A 21717-nucleotide genomic window follows, 5' to 3' on the forward strand; every position below is an offset into this window, starting at 1 on the left:
TCTGGGCTGTGTGCTCAGTCCATTTCTGTTCATGCTACTGACCCGCGACTGCAACGTCAGATCCAGCTCTACCAGTGTCATCAAATTTGCAGGTGACACAGCAGTAGTTGGCTTCATCAGCAACAATGCTGAGTCACACTACAGAGAAGAGGTGGAAAATCTCGTGATATGGTGCGAGAATTACAACCTGAGTCTGAACATGGATAAGATGAAAGAGATTGTGGACTTCAGAAGAATCAGGAATGATCACCCTCCATTACACTCAACAACTTTGTAGTGGAGAGCACCAAGTTCCTTGGAGTTCACTTACCTAGTGATCGATCATGGACACACATTTCCTCACTTGACAGAAAGGCACAACAGCAACTGCCCTTCCTGAGAAGACTAATGCAGGCAAGGCTTCTCATCACCATCATGTAAACCTTCTACAGGAGCTCTATTCAATGCATCCTGGCCAGCTGCATCACAGTGTGATACGGTAACTGCAGAGAAATGGATCAGAGGTCAATCCACAGGACCATAAGAGAGGCAGAGAGGATCACTAGAGTGTCCCTCCCTTATACTCCCATTGACATTATCTACCGGGATCATTGTCTGAAGAGGGCATGCAAAATCATTGAGGACCCTTTCCACCCTGCACATAGCATCTTTCAGCTGCTACCGTCGGGAAAGATACAGGAATATCAGAGCTGGCATCACCAGGCTGAGGAACATCTTCTTCCCATGGGCAGTGAGGACGCTGAACGACCAAAGGAACTGCTCACACTAACCACCCAAGACTCTCCTATTCATGAAATTACACTTATTTATTTATTTATTTATTTATCTATTTGTAGATGTGAATACTTGTCCTGCATATGTATTATTTGTATGTGTGTTATGCCTGGTTTTGTGTCTGAGGACTGAGGACTGGAGAACGCTTTTTCGTCAGGTTATACTTTTACAACCAGATGAGGATAAACTTGTCTAGATCTGTAACTCACCTGACACAAAAACTTTATATTGTTTTTTTGATTACTGAATATTTATTTTGTCAGTGTTTGCAGTCAGTTTGTTTACATTTCCTCCTTAGTTTTGGATTCCAAAACCCAGCAGTAATAGATATTCACCAAGACAAATGGTTATTTAAACAAAAGTTGCTTTTAATTATCTTTAAACATGAAAACAGGATTAAACTTTATCTTATCACTGTTAACTAACCTAACTTAACCTCCTTCTAAAATTCTAAGTGCACGTGTATGTAATGTGTATGCAAGTTCAGAAAAGTTATTTGATTCACAGTCCAATCTCACTTCTCATTCTTCCAAGTTCACTGGTTGCAGGCAATTCTTATACTGTGCACAGAATTTAACATTTATAAAGTTGACCAGGGTTTGGTGCTTGAAAGGTAAATGGTTACCACTCAGGAAGGTTCTTGTAAGTTTTCAGACTCTCTGATCTACAGGCTGTTCCCAGGAACGCCTGCAGAGGCAGACATCCTGAGCTGCTGGAAGATCATCAGTTTGGTGAAAGATGCTCTTTAGTCTGCCCAAAGCCCATTGGTCTTCCAGCACAGTGAGACAGTAGTGAGTGACTGATGCCAACTGGTGAATTTCAGGCCACAAGAGTACATGCTGAGAGATTCACTGAGGTTTGAGCAGCAACTGAGACTGCAATGCAGGGAAGGATTCTTCTGATACAAGGTATTGATGGGCTGAACCTGAGGGAAAGCCCCTCAAACAATTGGGGGGTGGGGATGAGTAATGACAAAGGGCCACATTAATGGCAAAGGTGCTAAGTAGCAGATTAGAGGATTAATGCTGCAATGTACATTATGGGAAGTTTTTATGAATGCAAGGATGCATGCAAGAACACTAAGGATGCAAAAGTATTTTTCTTTTTTATTTCAATTTTTTTTACCATTCATGCAGTCAATTTCAAAATTAAAAAATACAAGTACAATAAATAATGGTTGATGATGGTTGTACCCCAACCCCCACCCACCCAAGAAAAGACCCCAAAGAAAAAGATAGATATGGAAAGAAAAGCAAGAAAAATATAAAGAAATAGGAAAGAAAGAAAAGAAAGCAGAATGGATTGCTAGAAAGTGCCGCACACTCCACAGATCATAAATTCATATTCTTTTTAATTTTCTTTGAAGATCAAAGCAGGTCTTGAGGGTTAGGTGGAACACAGTTAAAGATTTGCACCTGATCAAAAAGAATTTATTAAAATAGCCCTAATGGTAGCTAGAAAATGTGTGACAGAAACTTGGAATTCAGATGCATATTTGGGAATGAGTAGATGGCATACTGAAATAGGTAGTTGTATACCACTCAAAAAGATTACATATAATTTACGCAATAAATTTGAAGTTTTTCAAAAGATTTGGAAACTATCTTTTCAAACATGCAGGAATTAGGTTGTAATCTTCCAACTCCTAAAATTAAGATATGTTTGATTTTAGTTGATAGTTTTAATTATCTTGATTTTACTTAAGTAATATCCAGATGGTTTTTTTCTTTCTTTTCTATTGGGCTGATTTTTATGGGTGGGGGGTTAGAGGAGGGGTTAAATCATGATGTTTTAATCTATTATTTGAACAAGGCAATCTATGTATAATTTTTTTTTAAATTTTTTTATTTTTCACACTATAAACCATATTGATCAAGATACATACATTTTCCTTCTTGAATATATACAGTGTCATTTTCTCCCCCCCCCCACCTTCCCTCCTCCCCTCCTCCCCTCCCTCCCTCCCTACCTCCCCTCCCATTTAAAGTTCAGAAAATAAGATACATTAAACCCGTCAAACAATGTTGTCACTCAATAAAAATAAACAAGAAATTCCACTGAGTCAGTTCTTTTCATTCTCTTCTCCTTCTGTCATTTTAGGTGATAGAAGTCCCCGGTAGGTTTTCTCTATTATGTTTCATGTATGGCTCCCATATTTGTTCAAATATTGTAACGTTATTTCTTATATTATAGGTTATTTTTTTCTAATGGAATACATTTATTCATTTCTATATACTATTGTTGTATTCTCAAGTTATCTTCTAATTTCCAGGTTGGCATAAACATTTTTTTGCTACAGCTAGGGCTATCATAACAAATCTTTTTTGTGCTCCATCCAAATCAAGTCCAAATTCTTTGTTTTTTATGTTACTTAGGAGGAAGATCTCTGGGTTTTTTGGTATATTGCTTTTTGTGATTTTATTTAATATCTGGTTTAGATCTTCCCAAAATTTTTTCACTTTCTCACTTATCCAAATTGCATGAATTGTTGTTCCCATTTCCTTTTTACAGCGAAAACATCTGTCAGATACTGTTGGGTCCCATTTATTTAACTTTTGAGGTGTAATATATAACCTGTGTATCCAGTTATATTGTATCATACGTAACCTCGTATTTATTGTATTTCTTATAGTTCCTGAGCATAACTTTTCCCATGTTTCCTTCTTTATCTTTATGTTTAGATCTTGTTCCCATTTTTGTTTAGTTTTACCATTTGTTTCCTCATTCTCCTTTTCTTGTAGTTTAATATACATGTTTGTTACAAATTTTTTGATTATCATTGTGTCTGTAATCACATATTCAAAATTACTTCCCTCTGGTAACCTCAGACTGCTTCCCAATTTGTCCTTCAGGTAGGATTTCAGTTGGTAGTATGCCAACACCGTATCGTGAGTTATATTATATTTATCCTTCATTTGTTCAAAGGATAATAATTTATTTCCCGAAAAGCAATTTTCTATTCTTTTGATCCCTTTTTTCTCCCAATCTCTAAAGGAAAGGTTATCTATTGTAAAAGGAATTAGCTGATTTTGCGTCAGTATTAGTTTTGGTAGTTGGTAATTTATTTTATTCCTTTCTATATGAATCTTCTTCCAAATATTGAGAAGATGATCTAATACTGGAGAATTCCTACGTTGTACCAATTTTTCATCCCATTTATATATGTTCAGGTATCTTCTCCCCTATTTTATCTAGTTCTAATCTAGTCCAATCTTGCTTTTCCCTTGTTTGATAAAAATCTGATAGGTATCTTAATTGTGCGGCTCTATAATAATTTTTAAAATTTGGCAGTTGTAAGCCTCCTTGTTTATACCATTCTGTTAATTTATCTAGTGCTATCCTCAGTTTCCCCCCTTTCCATAAGAATTTCTTTATTATTTTCTTTAACACCTTGAAGAATTTCTCTGTCAAGTGTATTGGCAATGCCTGAAATAGGTATTGTATCCTTGGGAAAATGTTCATTTTAAGACAGTTTATCATTCCTATTAGTGTTAGTGGTAAGTCTTTCCAATGCTCTAAGTCGTCTTGTAATTTTTTCATTAGTGGATAATAATTGAGTTTATATAGATATCCAAGGTTTTTATTTATTTGTATACCTAGGTATCGCATTGCTTGCGTTTGCCATCTGAATGGTGATTCTTTCTTAAATTTTGAGAAATCCGCATTATTCATTGGCATTGCTTTACTTTTATTTGTGTTAATCTTGTACCCCGACACTTCTCCATATTCCTTCAATTTCTTATGTAATTCTTTTATTGATATTTCTGGTTCTGTTAAGTATACTATAACGTCATCTGCAAATAAACTGATTTCATATTCCTTGTCTTTTATTTTTATCCCTTTTATTTTATTTTCTGTTCTTATCAGTTCTGCCAGTGGTTCTATGGCTAACGCGAACAATAAGGGCGATAGTTGGCATCCCTGCCTTGTTGATCTGCTTAAGTTAAATTGTTTTGATATATATCCATTTACTGTCACTTTTGCCAATCGCCCCCTTATATAATGCTTTAATCCAATTAATATATTTCTCTGGTAAGCTGAATTTTTGTAGTACTTTGAATAAATAATTCCATTCTACTCTGTCAAACGCCTTCTCTGCGTCTAAATCAACCGCTACTGTTGGAGCTTTATTCCCTTCTACTGCATGAATTAAGCTAATAAATTTACAAATATTGTCTGTTGTTCGTCGTTTTTTAATAAATCCAGTTTGGTCTAGATTTACTATTTTTGGTACATAGTTGGCTAATCTGTTTGCTAATAGTTTAGCTATTATCTTATAATCTGTGTTAAGTAAAGATATTGGTCTATATGACGCTGGTGCGAGTGGATCTTTCCCTGTCTTTGGTATTACTGAAATTATTGCTGTTTTGCATGAATCTGGTAAGCTTTGTGTTTTATCATTCTGGTTGATTACTTCCAGGAGGGGAGGAATTATGTATTTCTACTATTTCAAATTGTTCTGTTAATTTATTTTATTCCTCTATTTGTAGTTTTGGTAGTTCAATTTTAGTTAGAAATTCATCTATTTTCCCTTCTTTCCCTTCGTTTTCAGTTTGATATAATTGTTCGTAATCCGTTGGATTATATGTAATTTGCTTGTCTTTTTTCCTTGATGCCAATACCATTCTCTTAGTTTGTTCTGTCTTAAGCTGCCACACTAGAATTTTGTGCGTTTTTTCTCCTAGTTCATAATATTTCTGTTTTGTCTTCATTATGTTCTTCTCCACCTTTTATGTTTTAGTGTTTCATATTTTATTTTTTTATCTGCCAATTCTCTCTTTTAGTTGTGTCTTCCTTCATTGCTAATTCTTTTTCTATATTTGCTATTTCCCTTTCCAACTGCTCTGTTTCCTGATTGTAGTCCTTCTTCATCTTGGTTACATAACTTATTATTTGCCCTCTGATGAACGCTTTCATTGCGTCCCATAGTATAAACTTATCTTTCATTGATTCTGTATTTATTTTAAAGTACATTTTAATTTGTCTTTCAATGAATTCTCTAAAATCCTGCCTTTTGAGTAGCATGGAGTTTAATCTCCATCTATACATTCTTGGAGGGATGTCCTCTAACTCTATTGTCAATATCAGGGGTGAGTGGTCCAATAATAGTCTAGCTTTATATTCTGTTTTCCTAACTCTCTCTTGCATGCGAGCTGATAACAGGAATAGAACTATTCTTGAGTATGTTTTATGTCTAGCCGAATAATATGAATATTCCTTTTCCTTTGGGTGTTGTTTCCTCCATATATCCAGAAGTTGCATTTCTTGCATCGATTTAATTATAAATTTGGTTACTTTGTTCTTTCTGTTAATGTTTTTCCCAGTTTTATCCATGTTTGAATCCAAATTAAGGTTGAAATCCCCTCCTATTAGTATGTTCCCTTGCGTGTCTGCTATCTTCAAAAAAATATCTTGCATAAATTTTTGATCTTCTTCGTTAGGTGAATATACATTGAGTAAATTCCAAAACTCCGAATATATCTGACATTTTATCATTACATATCTCCCTGCTGGATCTATTATTTCCTCTTCTATTTTGATTGGTACATTTTAGGATCGTTTTTGCTGCATTAAACTCCTTCCTTTTCTTCAGGAGTTCAAAACTTATATCTGGATAGAAAAAAAATTTTTGATCTTTGTATTCCAATGGTTTTTTGTCTTCTCTTATTTTCCTCATTGCTTTCTCCAATATATTTTCTCTTGTTGTATATCTTAAGAATTTTACTAGAATGGATCTTGGTTTTTGTTGTGGTTGTGGTTTAGGGGCTAATGTTCTGTGTGCCCTTTCTATTTCCATTTCTTCCTGTAGTTCTGGTCTTCCTAGGACCCTGGGGATCCATTCTTTTACAAATTCTCTCATATTCTTGCCTTCTTCATCTTCCTTAAGGCCCACTATCTTTATATTGTTTCTTCTATTATAATTTTCCATTATATCTATCTTCTGAGCTAATAGCTCCTGTGTCTCTTTAACTTTTTTATCAGATTCTTCTTTCTTTTTTAAGTCCTCTACTTCCATTTCTATGGCTGTTTCTCGTTCTTCCACCTTGTCCACTCTTTTTCCTATATCTGACATGATCATCTCTAATCTATTCATTTTTTCTTCTATACTTTTTACTCTTCTTTTTATTTCACTAAATTCTTGTGACTGCCATTCTTTTACTGATTCCATATATTCTTTAAAAAAAATATATCCATTGTCTTGCCCTTCCCTTCATCTTCCATTTCTCTGTGTTCTTCCTCTTCTTCTTCTGAGTCCACTCCAGGATCTGTGTCCTTTACCTCTGTCTCTTCTGGTTTTCTTGTTGGTTTGTTTGTTTTATTTTGTTGGGTATTTTTGGTCTTCTTATTTTTTACTAGAAGTGTCTTGCTGCTGGTCTTCTTCCTCTGGGTTGGTCATCTGTTGTTTCTTTGATTTCTTTTTACTCTCTTCTTTCTTGCTCTCATTATTTTCTGTGTTTTCCTCTTGCTGCTTTGTTGTGGCTGTCAATTTCAGCTGTGGAGATCGACTCCTCAGCTGGTCCCCCCTCCCGTCAGTGTTGTTTTTGTCTTGTGCATCGCGCATGCGCGACTCCTCGTACATGCGCAGTTGCCCACTTTTGCTTGGCTCCGTGAGCCATTTTTGTAGTCCCGAGTTCGGGGCTTCATCTGACCTTAGGGAGCGGGCTTCTCTCTCCGCAGTGGGCCTCCTCGGACAGGTAAGGCCTTCACATTCTTCTTCCGACGTCCTTTCTTCTTCTCTTCTTCCCATTGCTTTTGGCTTTTCTTTTTTTGCTGCCATTTTCTCCACACCTTTATTTTCACTTTATTTGGTTTTTGTGTTTGTGCCTTAGTTTTTTCACTGTCTTTTTTTTTACTTTTCTGGAGAGGGCTGGAGTTCCCCGACCGGCCACTACTCCATCACGTGACTCCTTCCCCTCTATGTATAATTTTAATGTATTTTTGAAAATGTAAATACAATTTTCCAAAAAGACTTACACCTGAAAATTGTAACTTGTTAGGTCTGCTTTGTTCATGAATGAGTGAGACAAACACCAGACTGAGTCGAAATCAGGGTTCTTTGTTCTTTATTACCGGATTGTAACACTTGCGACTAAACATGTTAGTCGGAGAATGCATTCTGCCGTTATCAGCAAAATGGTGATTTTTTATACCCTTGGATATGTGCTTAGAACATCATCATATCATTACTTGTCCAATGACTAAAACTGTTGCTATCCTTTCCCTGCTAGCTTCCTGCCTCTCAATCCATCAATGTCTCTCTTATCTTGTAAGTACAAGGATGCATTCACATCTTGTTACAGCCCTATACATTCCCATCTCATGATGTTTTACCTAACAGGAGTACAAGGACACCTCCCCTTCTTGTTACTGCCCTGTACAGGGTAACTCCCTACACATTCCCATCTCATGATGTTTTACCTTACAATCCCTCCTTTGTCCTCTTTAGAGGACAATCTCGCCCTGACTATGCTACCACCGCGTTACATTAGTTCGCCTATTATTGCCAAGCTCTATACGGGTTCTGTTCACAGGGTAGTTCGGCTGGTGGGCGAGGGCTCCCCCAACCCTCCTTTGCGTACACCCCCCATCCGTCACCCCGATCCCATTGCCCGTTTACAAGTTTCATCCCATTTGCCCCCAAGCAAAAAACTAGCTAACCCCCCGTACATTAGTAAATTCCCAAGTTAACATATGGTCTACAATCTAATTCATAATACTTGTTCTACAATCTGATTAATAATGTTTGTGTTACAATCAATGTTATAATATTTGGGTTACAAGCAAGGTTAAAATTATATGTGTAACAATCTAATTCACAATCCCTCCTTCCCATCACATTCCCCTTCAGACTCCAGATCGATCTCAGCAACTTTCTCCGCCTCCTGTAATGTGAGATAGTCTTGCTCCACAGCCTGCACAGCTTGATATTTCGGAGGCAGTTCATCACGGTCAGCAAAGGCTGTCTCTATGGTCCTCGTGACCAGCGTTCGAATGCATGGAATACAACAACAGCCACAAGTGATAAAAATTGATACAGAAATGAACAAACCCAGCAAAAGTTGTCCTAACAATGTGCTCCATCTCCCAAACACTCCCTGTAACCAGGATAAAACAGGATTGGAGACTCCAGACTGGGCTTTTAATTCTTTCGCCAATGCCCTAAGTTTCGTTAACCCCTTAGTGAGTGATCCATCTGGCCCTGTGTTATTAGAGATAGAAGTGCAGCATAGATCTCCAAACATAGCACACACTCCACCTTTCTCTGCCAGGACCATATCAATCGCTATCCTATTCTGAAGTGTCATAAGGGAAGTTTCTGACAGTTGTTGATGTATTGCCTCAACAACGTCCCTGGTCAAATTTGCAAGGCGCTGGACATTATAGTGAATAAGGTTGATCCTATTAACATTCTTATTTACAGTGATGGGAAAAATTGCACTAAAAACAGGAAAGCTTTCAAACCCAGCTGCAATCTCATCGGCTAATTTAAATTCGTCCGGAATATTCCGGGCTTGGCCAATGGCATCAATCCATACCCCATCAGGGTTCCTTCCTCCCGGCCCCAAGAGTCCAACACTCCTCCTTTTTCTCCACAGCCAATTCTCTGTGTGGCGCAATTCTAGGGAATCCTCGTCTCCCTCCTGCCTTTTGACAATCAGCACTGGCGCATTAAGGGTTACTAGAGCACACCGACCATCCCAGTTAGCGGGGAGCCAGTTGTACAGCACTCTTCCTCCACAAAACTCATCTGTGTAGTCATTCAATCTGCTACAAGTCTCCTTAGTTTCAGATTCATTTTTTTTTGTTATGGGACCTCAAAATCATCCCCTGTATATGTTCATGATAACCAGTAACCTGTTTGGCTGCCCTGTCAGGCACCCATGTGGCGTTTTCCCTGCTAATAGTAGGTCGTCTACATACTGAATCAGTGTAACATCTTCCGGGAGTTTTAATTTCATTAGGATTTCGCTAAGGGCCTGATTGAACAGTCCTGGACTGTCCTTATAACCCTGAGGTAATCTAGTGTATGTGTACCGATGTGCTTGGTAAGTGAAAGTGAACCAGTCTTGGCATTCCTCAGCTAATTTCAAGCAGAAGAATGCGTTTGCCAGATCAATGACAGTATAGTATTCGTGCTCCGGACTCAGAGCCCTAAGTGCTACATATGGGTCTGGGACTGGTCTCCCGATGGTCTTGGTAGCCAAGTTAATCTCCCGGAGGTCGTGTACCATCCTCCAGTCTTTTCTACCCTGTTTGGGAACAGGCATGATGGGCGTGTTCCACATACTGTCAGGTGCCGCCCTTAAAACCCCTGACTCCATTAACCCTTCTATCGTTCCTTTAATACCCTCCTCCTGACTGGGCGACAAGCGGTATTGTTTTCTCCATATTGGTTTCTGCCCGGGGTTGGCCAATTCTAGAAATACCTCTCCTTTTATTACTCCCACATCATAGGGCCCCGTTGTCCATATATGTGGACTCAGATTAGAAAGATATTTGTCTGAGTCTCTGTGATCAATATTTTCTCCTTCTATGGCTCGGTCTCTTTCTACTTTCTCATTCACAACCTGGTCCCATGCTTCAATATTCAGTCTGACAAATTTTCCTCCCTCCGAGGTGGAATATCCCGGGATTTCTGTCTGCCTGTATTCACACCCTATCGCTTCCTTTACCATCGGACCCAGCTGTCGAGCGTGATGATCTTTGGCAATACCCAAGGTCACATGAGGCCCACTTTCTACTCCTAAGCAGAACCACTCCATTTGTTCTTCTGTCATGACAACCATAGCAGCTATTCCCTCCTTACCTACAAAGATAAATGGACAATGTATCGTTTCTGTCTTCCCTTCTTTTAGAGAGTCCCACCTCTCCTCATATTCCTGGTCCGGGTGGATGGTGTAGTTTAATGTAACATGCATAGGATCTAGTGGATAATGGTAATCCCCATACCGAGGAATACTGGCCCTCCACTCAAAAAACTGTTTAATCAGCCCTGGGCCTGGTTCATCATACAGTAGCCGACTCCAGAAAATACTAACCTCCACAGAGTCTTCTGAAGCGTTAGATGGGGTCATTACTATAAACTGTCCTCCCCTTCTTATTGTATCCCCTGGGTATGTTAACCGAAGGCCCTTCTCAGAACACGTCGGGGTCACCAAATTGTTAGGTCTGCTTTGTTCATGAATGAGTGAGACAAACACCAGACTGAGTCGAAATCAGGGTTCTTTGTTCTTTATTACCGGATTGTAACACTTGCGACTAAACATGTTAGTCGGAGAATGCATTCTGCCGTTATCAGCAAAATGGTGATTTTTTATACCCTTGGATATGTGCTTAGAACATCATCATATCATTACTTGTCCAATGACTAAAACTGTTGCTATCCTTTCCCTGCTAGCTTCCTGCCTCTCAATCCATCAATGTCTCTCTTATCTTGTAAGTACAAGGATGCATTCACATCTTGTTACAGCCCTATACATTCCCATCTCATGATGTTTTACCTAACAGGAGTACAAGGACACCTCCCCTTCTTGTTACTGCCCTGTACAGGGTAACTCCCTACACATTCCCATCTCATGATGTTTTACCTTACAAACTATAGATGCCAAAAGTAAAAATATGTCATACTTAATGCATGTATGTCAGAATTGTGTACTGTTACAAGCCCAGAGGACCCCAAAACCCAGTAGCAATAGAAATTCACCAAGACAAATGATTACTTAAACAGAAGTTGCTTTTAATTATTTGTAAACTTAAAAACAGGATCAAACTTTAACTTATTACTATTAAGTTAATTCCCTTCTCTTTCTTTGTGCACGTGTATGTAATGTGTATATGTTCAGGAAAGTTCTTTGCTTTAATAGTCCAATCATTCACTTCTCACTCCTTCAAGTTCACTGGTATCAGGCAATTCTTATACCGGGCACAGAATTTAACATTTATGAATTTTCACCAGGCCCTGATGCTTAAAGTTAAATGGTTACTGCTCAGGAAGGTTCTAGTTGGTTTCAGAGAGAGATTTTTTGCTTGTTGGACACACACAAACTGATTCCCTTTGATCAGTCACTTCAGCATCATACTTAAGAAACTTGCCCTCATGGGTTTTCCAAATGATAACCTCTTCTTCCAGGTCACCACAGATTTTCTCTTGTTTCCCTTATTTCAAGAGAAACACTCTAGCCAGTCATTTCCTCTTATAAGGACTAAGAGGGTTTTCAACAGGCTGAACTTGGAACGTACAACCCATCTTCAAAATGGGGTTTTCAACAAGTCTGCCAGCTTGCCATGTTGCACCCTCCATAAGCTACTGCAGATCTCTCTCTCTCTCTCTCTCTCTCTCTCTCTCTCTCTCTCTCTCTCTCTATCTCTATTGCTGCCTTGGCATCTGTTGCTTTAAATACAGAATCAGTCCAATTTTGTGAAGTCTCTGTAGGCATAATTCAAAGTTTGTGTAAGGTCACTGTGAACATTAAGTCTCTACTTATTTTATGCATAGTTCATGCATTTTAAATGAGATGTCTTTTGTGAAGTCACCTGCACTCTAAACCCCCACAATCTATCTCTTTTAAAGACATATTAATATAAAATAATATACCCCATAACAGTACATTTGTTAAAAAAAATGAAGAAAAATATAAAATTTACATGGTTCATGTTGTGCTTGACAAACTATAACAGGGATACAGGGCATGTAAGAGTCAAAATGCGCAAACTTACCTTGTTGGTCAGCGTCCTGAGTCCTTGGGCTGGGCGCAGCCATCTTGATTCCTGTGCGCATGCCGAGTCTTCGATTGGCGCATGCATGGTAGGCTCATGTATTGAGTTCGGTTGGAGCATGCACGAGAGTTAATGGCGTGAATTCAGTATTGTTAGGGGGCTTAATTCTCATGCATGCACACAGGAATCAAGATGGCCGCGCCCAGCCTACGGACCCCAGGACACTGACTAACAAGGTAATTATGCACATTTTGGCTCTTACATGCCCTGTATTCCTGTTATCATTTTTCAAATACAACATAAACCATGTAAATTTTATATTTTTTAATAAATTTTCGGTCATATGTGCAGATGGATGCAAGTCACTTAAGTCGCAAATCAGGGAGTTTCTGTATTCAAAATATTTTGGGAAGACAGAATAATTGACTTTTGTTAATTCTTTAATTTCACAGCGACTGTTTGGATTTAGATAGGGAAGAATGATGTTTATACTTTTTCAATAATAAAGATTACTGATAAATAATTCATTATTAAGTGGGTATATTTAATTGATTTTTAGACATACAGCAGAGTAACAGGTCATTTCGGCCCACGAGCCCGTGCTATCCAATTACTCCCAATTAACCTACAATTCCTGGTATGTTTTGAACAGAGGGAGGAAACCGGGCTCTCTGAGAAAACCCATGTTGACATGGGGAGAATGTACCAACTACTTAGACAGCACGGGATTCGATTCCGGTCCCGATCGCTGGGACTGTAACAACATGGCACTAACCACTACAATGAGTTTTTGTATGTATTGTAAGCATCCTGATTTGGTTCTTAAGATCCTTAAACCTTGATTAATCAACATTTGTCTTAAAAGGATTTTTTTGTAAAAAATTCTTGTAGGTAAAAATATAGAAGAGCGTTTTATTTCCTTGAAGCAGGAAGGGAATAGTTTTGTGAAAAGGACACAGTACAAGGAGGCCATTGCAAAGTACAATGAATGCTTAAAACTGAAATCCAATGAATGTGCAATTTATACAAACAGGTAAGAAGTATAGCTGCAAGGATTTGTTTGAACATAACATACATTTACTCTTTCATTATAAGAAACCGATTCATAAGACTGGCATGCAAACATGTTTAACATACCATGACTTTGAAATCTGGACAATTCTTGATATTTTTAGGTACATTGGATAATGATTTTAACGTATGTCATTTATGGTCAACCTAATGATTCACCCTTTTCAGGCAAGCAAATTCTTTCCCTGTTTCTCAAGACAAGAAGATACAATAGTTTTAATTTGGAGCCAAAGACTCTCCCCACCATCACACTTGCCTCCTAATTTGAGGAAGTACTTCAGCTTCCATTCAGTTACATTCTGCAAGGATGAGATCAGGAATGCACCAATGTGGAAGGATTATTCTTGTGGTTATCTGCATTTGGATTGGCCCCTCCCCTATATTGGCAGTTTAAACGCTATGGTTGGCAAGAACGTGATAGAAAAAATGTTTTATTTTGATAGATTTGGAGCAGTTAGTTGATACCAAATCTTAGAGCAGCTGCTTAAACTTATAGCATGTTTTAGAATCAAAAATAATGACATATTTTATAATTAATTATGAGAGAGAATGATGGGGTTGATAGTCTGTCATAGCATTGTCTATGTTCTGGAATGGAAATAGGTCATCCTATGATCCAAAAGACTTGCCTTAGAAAAAGAAACACAAAGAATTTTAATGTACATTATGAAGGTATTGGCAAGTGTTCATTTATCCTTTTAACTTTTCTCACTTAATGCTTAAAATATATTAGCTAAGAATTTCTGAAAAGCTTTCAAAACATTCCACAAAAAAATAACAAAATAAAAACTATTGTTCTTTATTTTCCCCAGAGCACTGTGTCATTTGAAACTTTATCAATATAAAGAAGCTAAAGATGATTGTAACACAGCTCTGAGGGTGGAGCCCATGAATATAAAAGCACTGTATCGAAGAGCTCTGGCTTATAGAGGATTAAAAGTAAGGCACTGGATTCGCTACATTTAATATTGAAATGTTATCCACTATTAACATTAATAGCTGTGTTACCGTATGGAGGTCTTGGACCATAGATACACTTTACCTCAACTGTTGACAGCATTTGTGGCATAATTAGATAACCTTATTCCTCAATTTAAGGTCAGTTGGATCAAAAAATGTTTCTCCAGGCATGCATGTATTGTGCTCAAAGTTAGAATATTCGCATAAATAGAATTTGTGTACCTGGAACACAATGTTGGCATGCGAAGTGTAAAAGAAGATTTTTTAGGATCCAGATGACAAAGACCATAATTATAAAAATACCAAAGGGAAAATCGAATTGTAATTTTTTAATATAAGGACATATTAAAATCAAAGGGAATAAGCAGTTGAAGGGACTTTAACCCCCTCTCCCTAACCACACAATCCTTCATATCTCCACTAGTCTGCCTTCCACTAATAAGAAGGAATAAATTTTGCTTCTCAAACTCTGTTCTTCCAGGGAGCTAGTTAACATGCACCAATTTCCTGGAATCAGAATTAAAATAATATTAATATAAAAGCTGTCTGAGATTCTTGTGGCAAGTCTAAAACAAAATTTCAGTTTCAAATGGTGTCGGTGGTTGGTAAACTAATGGAAAGTATTCTTAGAGATAATATGTATAAGCCTCTAAAGAGGCAGAGATTGATCAGGGACACCCAAGCAAGACAGGTTTGTGCAGGGAAGGTCATGTTTGACAAATCTTGTTGAATTTTTTGAGGAGGTGACTATGAATGTTGATGAGGGTAGAGCAGTAGATGTAGTCTATATGAATTTCAGTAAGGGTTTCGATAAGGTTCCACATGGAAGGTTGGTAATGAAGGTTCAGGCGCTAGGTATTAATGTTGAGATAGTCAGATGGGTTCAGCAGTGGCTAGAAGGTAGATGCCAGAGAGTCATGGTGGATAACTGTCTGTCAGGATGGAGGCCAGTGATGAGTGGTGTGCCTCCGGGATCGATATTGGATACCTTGTTGTTTGTTATTTACATTAAGGATTTGGATGATGGAGTGGTAAATTGGGTTAGTAAATATGCGGATGATATAAAAATTAGGGGGAATTGTGGATAGTGAAGCTGGTTTTCAGGGACTGCAGAAGGATTTGGACGGCTTAGAAGAGTGGGCAGTAAGATGGCAGATGGAGTTTGGTAAGTGTGAAGTGCTTCATTCTGGGAAGAATAATCAAAATGCAGTGAAGGGGAGGGCATTGAAAGTGGTTTATCGTTCTTTGAAAGTGGTTTCTCATGTGGTAAAGAAGGCTTTTGGTATGCTGGTCTTTATAAATCAAAGCATAGAATATAGGAGCTGGGAGCTGATGTTGAGACTGTTCAAGTCATTGGTGAAGCCAAATTTGGAATATTGTGTGCAGTTCTGGTCCCCAAATTATAGGAAGGATATCAATAAGGTAGAGAGGGTGCAAAGAAGATTTACTAAAATGTTGCCTGGATGGCAGTATTAAGAATACAAAGAAAGATTGAGTAGACTAGGTCTTTATTCATTGGAGCATAGAAGGTTGAAGGGTTATTTGATAGAGGTATTTAAAATTATGAGGGGGATAGATAGGGTTGATGTGAATAGGATCTTCCCCTTGAGGGTAGGTGAGATTGGAACAAAGGGTCATAAGTTAAGGGTTAGGGGGAAAAACTTTAGAAGTACCATGAGAGGGAACTTCTTCACTCAGAGTGCTGGCTGAGTGGAATGACCTTCCGGAAGAGGTGGTTGCAGCAGGGTCAATTTTGTCATTTAAGAGAAGGTTAGATAAGTGCATGGATGTGAGGGGATTGTAGGGTTATGGACAGGGAGCAGGTAGGTGGGTCTTGAGGAGATCACTTAAGTCAGTGCGGACAAGAGGGGCCGAGATGAACTGTTTCTGCACTGTAACTGCTATATGGTTATATTGTTAAAATGTAATCATGAGCTCACTTCATTTTCTTCCTTGTACAACAATTTTCTCTAGAACTACGCAGCCAGTAGGGATGATCTCAGTAAACTGGTAGAACTTGACTCAAGTGTTACTGAAGCTCAGAAAGAATTGCTTGAAGTTTCTGAAATTTTGAGAAAAGTGGACAGCGGAGGATCTCTCTCCAAGACCAACGACCAAGAAAAGCAGAGAAAAAATATCCATATTCAAGAGGTATATGTTTCATTCTAGACTACCTGATAAATTGGATGGATGTATGTAACTAAACCAGACCTGATATTTTACATTGAACAGATTCAAACCTTTATAAAGCAGCTGCTGTTGTTGTTGTCGGTCACTTGTTCTCGATCATGATACCCAATCTTTCGATTTGCAGTTGTGAACGAAGGTAGTTTTAAGCTGGAAAGTTTCTTTCACACAGGTGACAGAGGTGTTTGGATACAATTTCACCAATGGTTCTTAATTTTTGCGATTCTCATTTTCTCTTTGCTTCTTCCATTCTAGCGTGCTCATATGAACGAGCACGACTTTTTAACGTGGGTACGCCAAAGAGGATTATCCAGTGTTAGTTGTTCTCAGTGGTGCTTGTTAATGTTGAAAGTCTTCAAGGATATTTTAAGAGTCTTTGAATTGTACAATATATACATTAGCAGTCAGGAGGCACACATGAAGTATCTTTGAATGTAAGCAAGTTATCAAAAGAATGACCATGGCTGTTACAAATAATGTATTTACGGGTAGTGGAGACCATTGGTTTCAAATACATGAGCCTCAGATAAAGTAGCAGCACCAATGAAAGCCTGTAGCTTAATTAAGGCCAGTGGAATTTTGAAAGCCCAACATCCTATATATTGCCCTCCTGTAGAAAATTACTTATTCAGTCTCAGATGTGGAGGTTGCTGGGAAAAATGGCATTTATTGTTCATCTGTGGTCATTCAGAACAGAGACAACAAGCCTTGTAATTTTCTACCCTAAAAAAAGGAATTCTGAACAACCACAAATTACACTGCTACCAAATATTCCCCTTTATAATGGAAGCACAAGATTACAGATCTAACTGTAATATAACAGCAACTTGAACATTGTTAATCAATGTAAAGATATGGGAATAGTTTTCCTAAGTATGATGATGAGTTCAGTTCATTATCATCTGATTGTACAAGGACATCCCAACAAAACAGCATTGTCTGGTCCTCAGTTCAAAAACATGCCAACACACAACCAGACATTACATGATACATACAATACATATATGATTCTCACCTCTACCTCTCAACCACTTCACATTTCATTCATTACACTGTGCTGTTTGACCAATAAGTCATAATTTTCTCCACCTGAACATTAGTAAAACTGAAGTTGTTATTTATTTAACTAATTCCACAACTGATTCTACTATACTGCCTTGTCACTGAGTCAGACTATTCTAAGCTTTCCCACTTCTTAAGAAACCCAGATGAGAAGATCTGAATCTTTGAAGTAGGTGTCCTCACTGCACTGCTTTTAGGTTAGAAAAATCAGGAATATTACTCCCAGGACAATGAACCACAGACACTACCTCACTTACTCTTTTTTTCTCATTAATTTATTTATTTTTCAATGCAATTTCATAGAAATATTTACACTGTAATGCCACAAAACAACTGATTTTGTGACATATTCAAGACAATAAATTCTGAGGCATAATAAATATTTGCACTGCTTATGAATCCTGTTCCACAAAGCAATCTAACTATTCTTTCTATCTTTCCTCAACCATACTACTGGATTGAAATGATCTGTTCTTCAGAATTCCCACACTAGAAACCCCACATCACACCTTTTCCTACAACAATATTATTAGCTTCCTTAACCTGATGCCTTCAGCATGTCAATCAGATCACATATGGTGAACACAAAAATTAAATTAAATTAAACTGAATGTTTCCACAACTCCGATCAGTACCATTCCCTCCCCACTACCATTCACTAGCACTGCCTCACAGCCATTCATACAAATTCCAGGCAAACTTTCCCATAACTTACAAGGGAAGGCCAAAGGTGGATAATTTTACAGGGGAAGATTCACCTTTGGCCCCCCCCAAATTTTTCCACCATTCACAAGGCATGTAAAAACCATAAAATAAATCTTACCATTTGACTAAAGAATGATTATCAGAATGTTTACACTATCCAGGTATAGAAATTCCTGGATCCCATCCACCACCTTAAATACTTATTTCTTGTATCATCAGTACATGATGGCTGTAGTATATACCAGCACTATGGCCACCTGCCAAGGTGTTATTGGTACAGCATTGCAGAACTAGCTGCGCCTCTGACTAAACTGATCAGCAGATTTACAAAACTGGCAATGTGGAAAATTGTCCAATGATGGGGCTTGCTCAAAAAGCAAAGTACAGTCCAGCCACTTCCTGCCCAATCTGCTCTCTGTCTCCCTCTCGGATGAAAGGTGACATTGCTGTCCACTGGTAGCTGCTTATTGATGTTCAGACGGGGTTTTGCCACACTGCTAACCTCCAGATTTCCTCACGACCTTGGTCAATTTCTGGGCCAGATGACTGAAGTGATGCTACCCTCCTTGACAGTGAAGTAGCATTAAGGTGTAAAGAAGATGAAAGCCAATGGCATTGAGGTGAAATCACTCCACAGACTTAACACAAAGGAAGATTGTCGGAGGCTTAGAACATCGCTGTAACGGTACCTCAGTGCAATATGTTCAATTATTTTCAAAATAATATGCAATTTTTGCCCACATGTGGCAAGACCTATGTATCATTGGGCTGAAAAGTGGCAAGTAAGATTTGTACCAGGCAGGTTTCACGCAGTGACCATTTTCAAGAAGAACGAGTCCAATTACTTTCTCTTGATGATCACATGAGACTACAGATACTAGAAGCATGAATTAGCTGGTCTAGCAGCAAAAGAGCAATCGATGTTTCGAGCCCGAAATGTTGACCATTCTTTCTCTCCCATTGATACTGTTTGACCCACCGAGTACCTCCAGCAGCTTGTGTTTACCTTCCCTTGCTGTTTAGGAACATTGCCATCACTGCCTCCCCCCCCACCCCACCCCCCCCCTCCCCCACCACCACTATTAAAATTCAGGTTAGACTATTAATGAAAGACATAAAGCAATTATATAAATTTGGATCTCGACTTGGAACCGTGCTGCGAGCGAGGGGTGGAGCAAGCAGGTTCCAAGCAAATAAATCAGCAGCGGGATCGGTAAATGTTATTTTTGATCTCTCCATTGACTGATTAGTTCTTGCCAATAAAAAGAGAAGCACAAGTGTAGCGGCCATTATGTAGGTGGTTCAGTGTAGGAGTAGGACTGAGGCTTCGGATTGAGAGGCGACGGTGAGCAGAGGCTGAGGAGGAGGTGCAAGAGTTGAGGTAAGATAAGGACAGATTTTTTTCACTTTTTTTCCTATTTTCAAACAGTGGGATTGGCATTCAGGGCAGGGACATGCTCCTCTTGCAGGATGTAGATTGTCAGGGAAACTAACAGCATCCCTGATTACTTTATTTGGGAGAATTGCATCCAACCCCAGTACCTTGCAAACCAAGTAGGAAACTGGAGCTGGAGATGTTTGAATTTTAGATCATTCAGGAGGCAGAGGGGATGGTAGGAGTTACAGGGGCACTGTCAGACCTAGGAGGGAGGAAGAAGGTAGATGGTGACAGTCAGGAGAGGAAAAGGGAACTGACAGTCACTGCAAGCTACCCATGACCATTCCCCTCAATAACAAGTATACCACTTGGAGACTGTTCGGGGGATGACCTAGTGATTGAGATTATTGTTAGGGGGACAGTTAAGAGGTTCTGTGAAACAGATAGAGAATCCCAGATGGCACGTTGCCTCCTTGGTGCCTGCATCCGAGATGTTGCAGATAGAGTTTTTGCCATTCTCAGGAGGGAGGGTGAGCAGCCAGATGTCGTCCATGTAGGGATCAATGATGTGTGTAGGAAGGGGTAGGCGGTCCTGAAAGGAGAGTTCAGGGAGTTAGGCACTTGGTTGAAAGACAGGAGCTCCAAGGTTCTGTCTTAGTGTACCTAGAGCTGGTCAGAAGCTAGGTATCCTGTGGAAGGCAATGAATTGTATCATTCAGGTAAATATTATTTAACAATAAAGACTGAGAAAGTTATAAAAATACAGAAAAACTCCTGGAGATTAGTAGATGCCGGATAAGTGAATTTTCTAGTTGCTTGAGACGTCATGTTGCACAGTTGGCAAATTAATGGCGTGGTGCCCAATTTTAAACTTCCCTATTTTTTGCCTAATTATTTTCTGCAACTTTTTTGCCAGTTTCTTGAATTTTAGATAACTGTATCTATCTTTCTTACAGTACTTAATCTCAAAATCTTTTCACCCCACTTTCAGAAGTCATTTAAATTTAGACATACAGCATGATAACAGGCCATTTCACTCCATTAACCTACATCTCCAGTACGTTTTGAATAGTGGGAGGAAACCGGAGCCCGACATGCAGACATGGGGAGATCATGCAAACTCCTTACAGTCTGCAATGTAAAGGCATTGCGCTAACCACTAACTGAGCTGCCCTTCCTTGAAGTTGCTAAATTTAATTTCATCTACCAGTCCTGTAAAACTGTAAGTGAATACTGAGAGTAATAGCATCTGATAAACAAAGCTCGAATCAGTGCTTTTACTTCATATTTGTGGAGTTCTGGTTCAGTCAAGTAAAAACAGGAAGTGAGATTTGCGATTTTGTTTGCAGATGTATCTTGCGTACCACTTTGTTTAGCTGATGTTTTTCCCAGACATGCACTGGACTGAACTTTTAAAGGCCAGGTATATTCAGGGGTGCAGTGCTAATTTTTTAGCTGCCGGAGCTAACAAAATGTCTGCCATTTCCTATATCCTCTCTCTAAATATGTCACATCCAATATGTGTACCTGCTCATTACATGAATGGGGCAAGGAAGTTGCCCAGTACATGAAATGAGCAGGTAAACAAATTGGGTGTAATACGCATAGGGCTTGTTATACTTATAATGTAAAGCACTATGTAGTGATAGATAAGACTAACAAAATTTTAGGCTATCACTAAATTTTGGTGTATAACTAGTACAATAAAATGTATAATACCTAATTTAATAATATGACAAAGTATTGCAAGGTTACACTCACTGATTATCTGCAGAGGTCTGGTTGATTAATTCCAGTGAGGAAAGGATTATCTAGTCCCAAAAATGTGTCATGTCTCTGGCCCTTGCTTTCTCAGTCCTCTC

General features: G+C 38.6%; 1 protein-coding gene across 3 annotated transcripts in view; it reads left to right on the top strand.

Annotated features, from left to right (window-relative positions):
• Positions 1-21717, top strand: part of LOC138755112 (sperm-associated antigen 1-like) — a 115078-nt gene that overhangs the window by 79910 nt on the left and 13451 nt on the right. For all 3 annotated transcript variants that reach the window (XM_069920425.1, XM_069920424.1, XM_069920426.1), the window contains 3 exons: positions 13384-13525; positions 14376-14502; positions 16498-16674. In XM_069920425.1, the coding sequence (XP_069776526.1) occupies positions 13384-13525; positions 14376-14502; positions 16498-16674 (446 nt within the window). The remainder of the gene's footprint in view (positions 1-13383; positions 13526-14375; positions 14503-16497; positions 16675-21717) is intronic.

The sequence above is a fragment of the Narcine bancroftii genome, chromosome 2 (assembly GCF_036971445.1).
Source record: "Narcine bancroftii isolate sNarBan1 chromosome 2, sNarBan1.hap1, whole genome shotgun sequence".
Taxonomy (NCBI): domain Eukaryota; kingdom Metazoa; phylum Chordata; class Chondrichthyes; order Torpediniformes; family Narcinidae; genus Narcine; species Narcine bancroftii.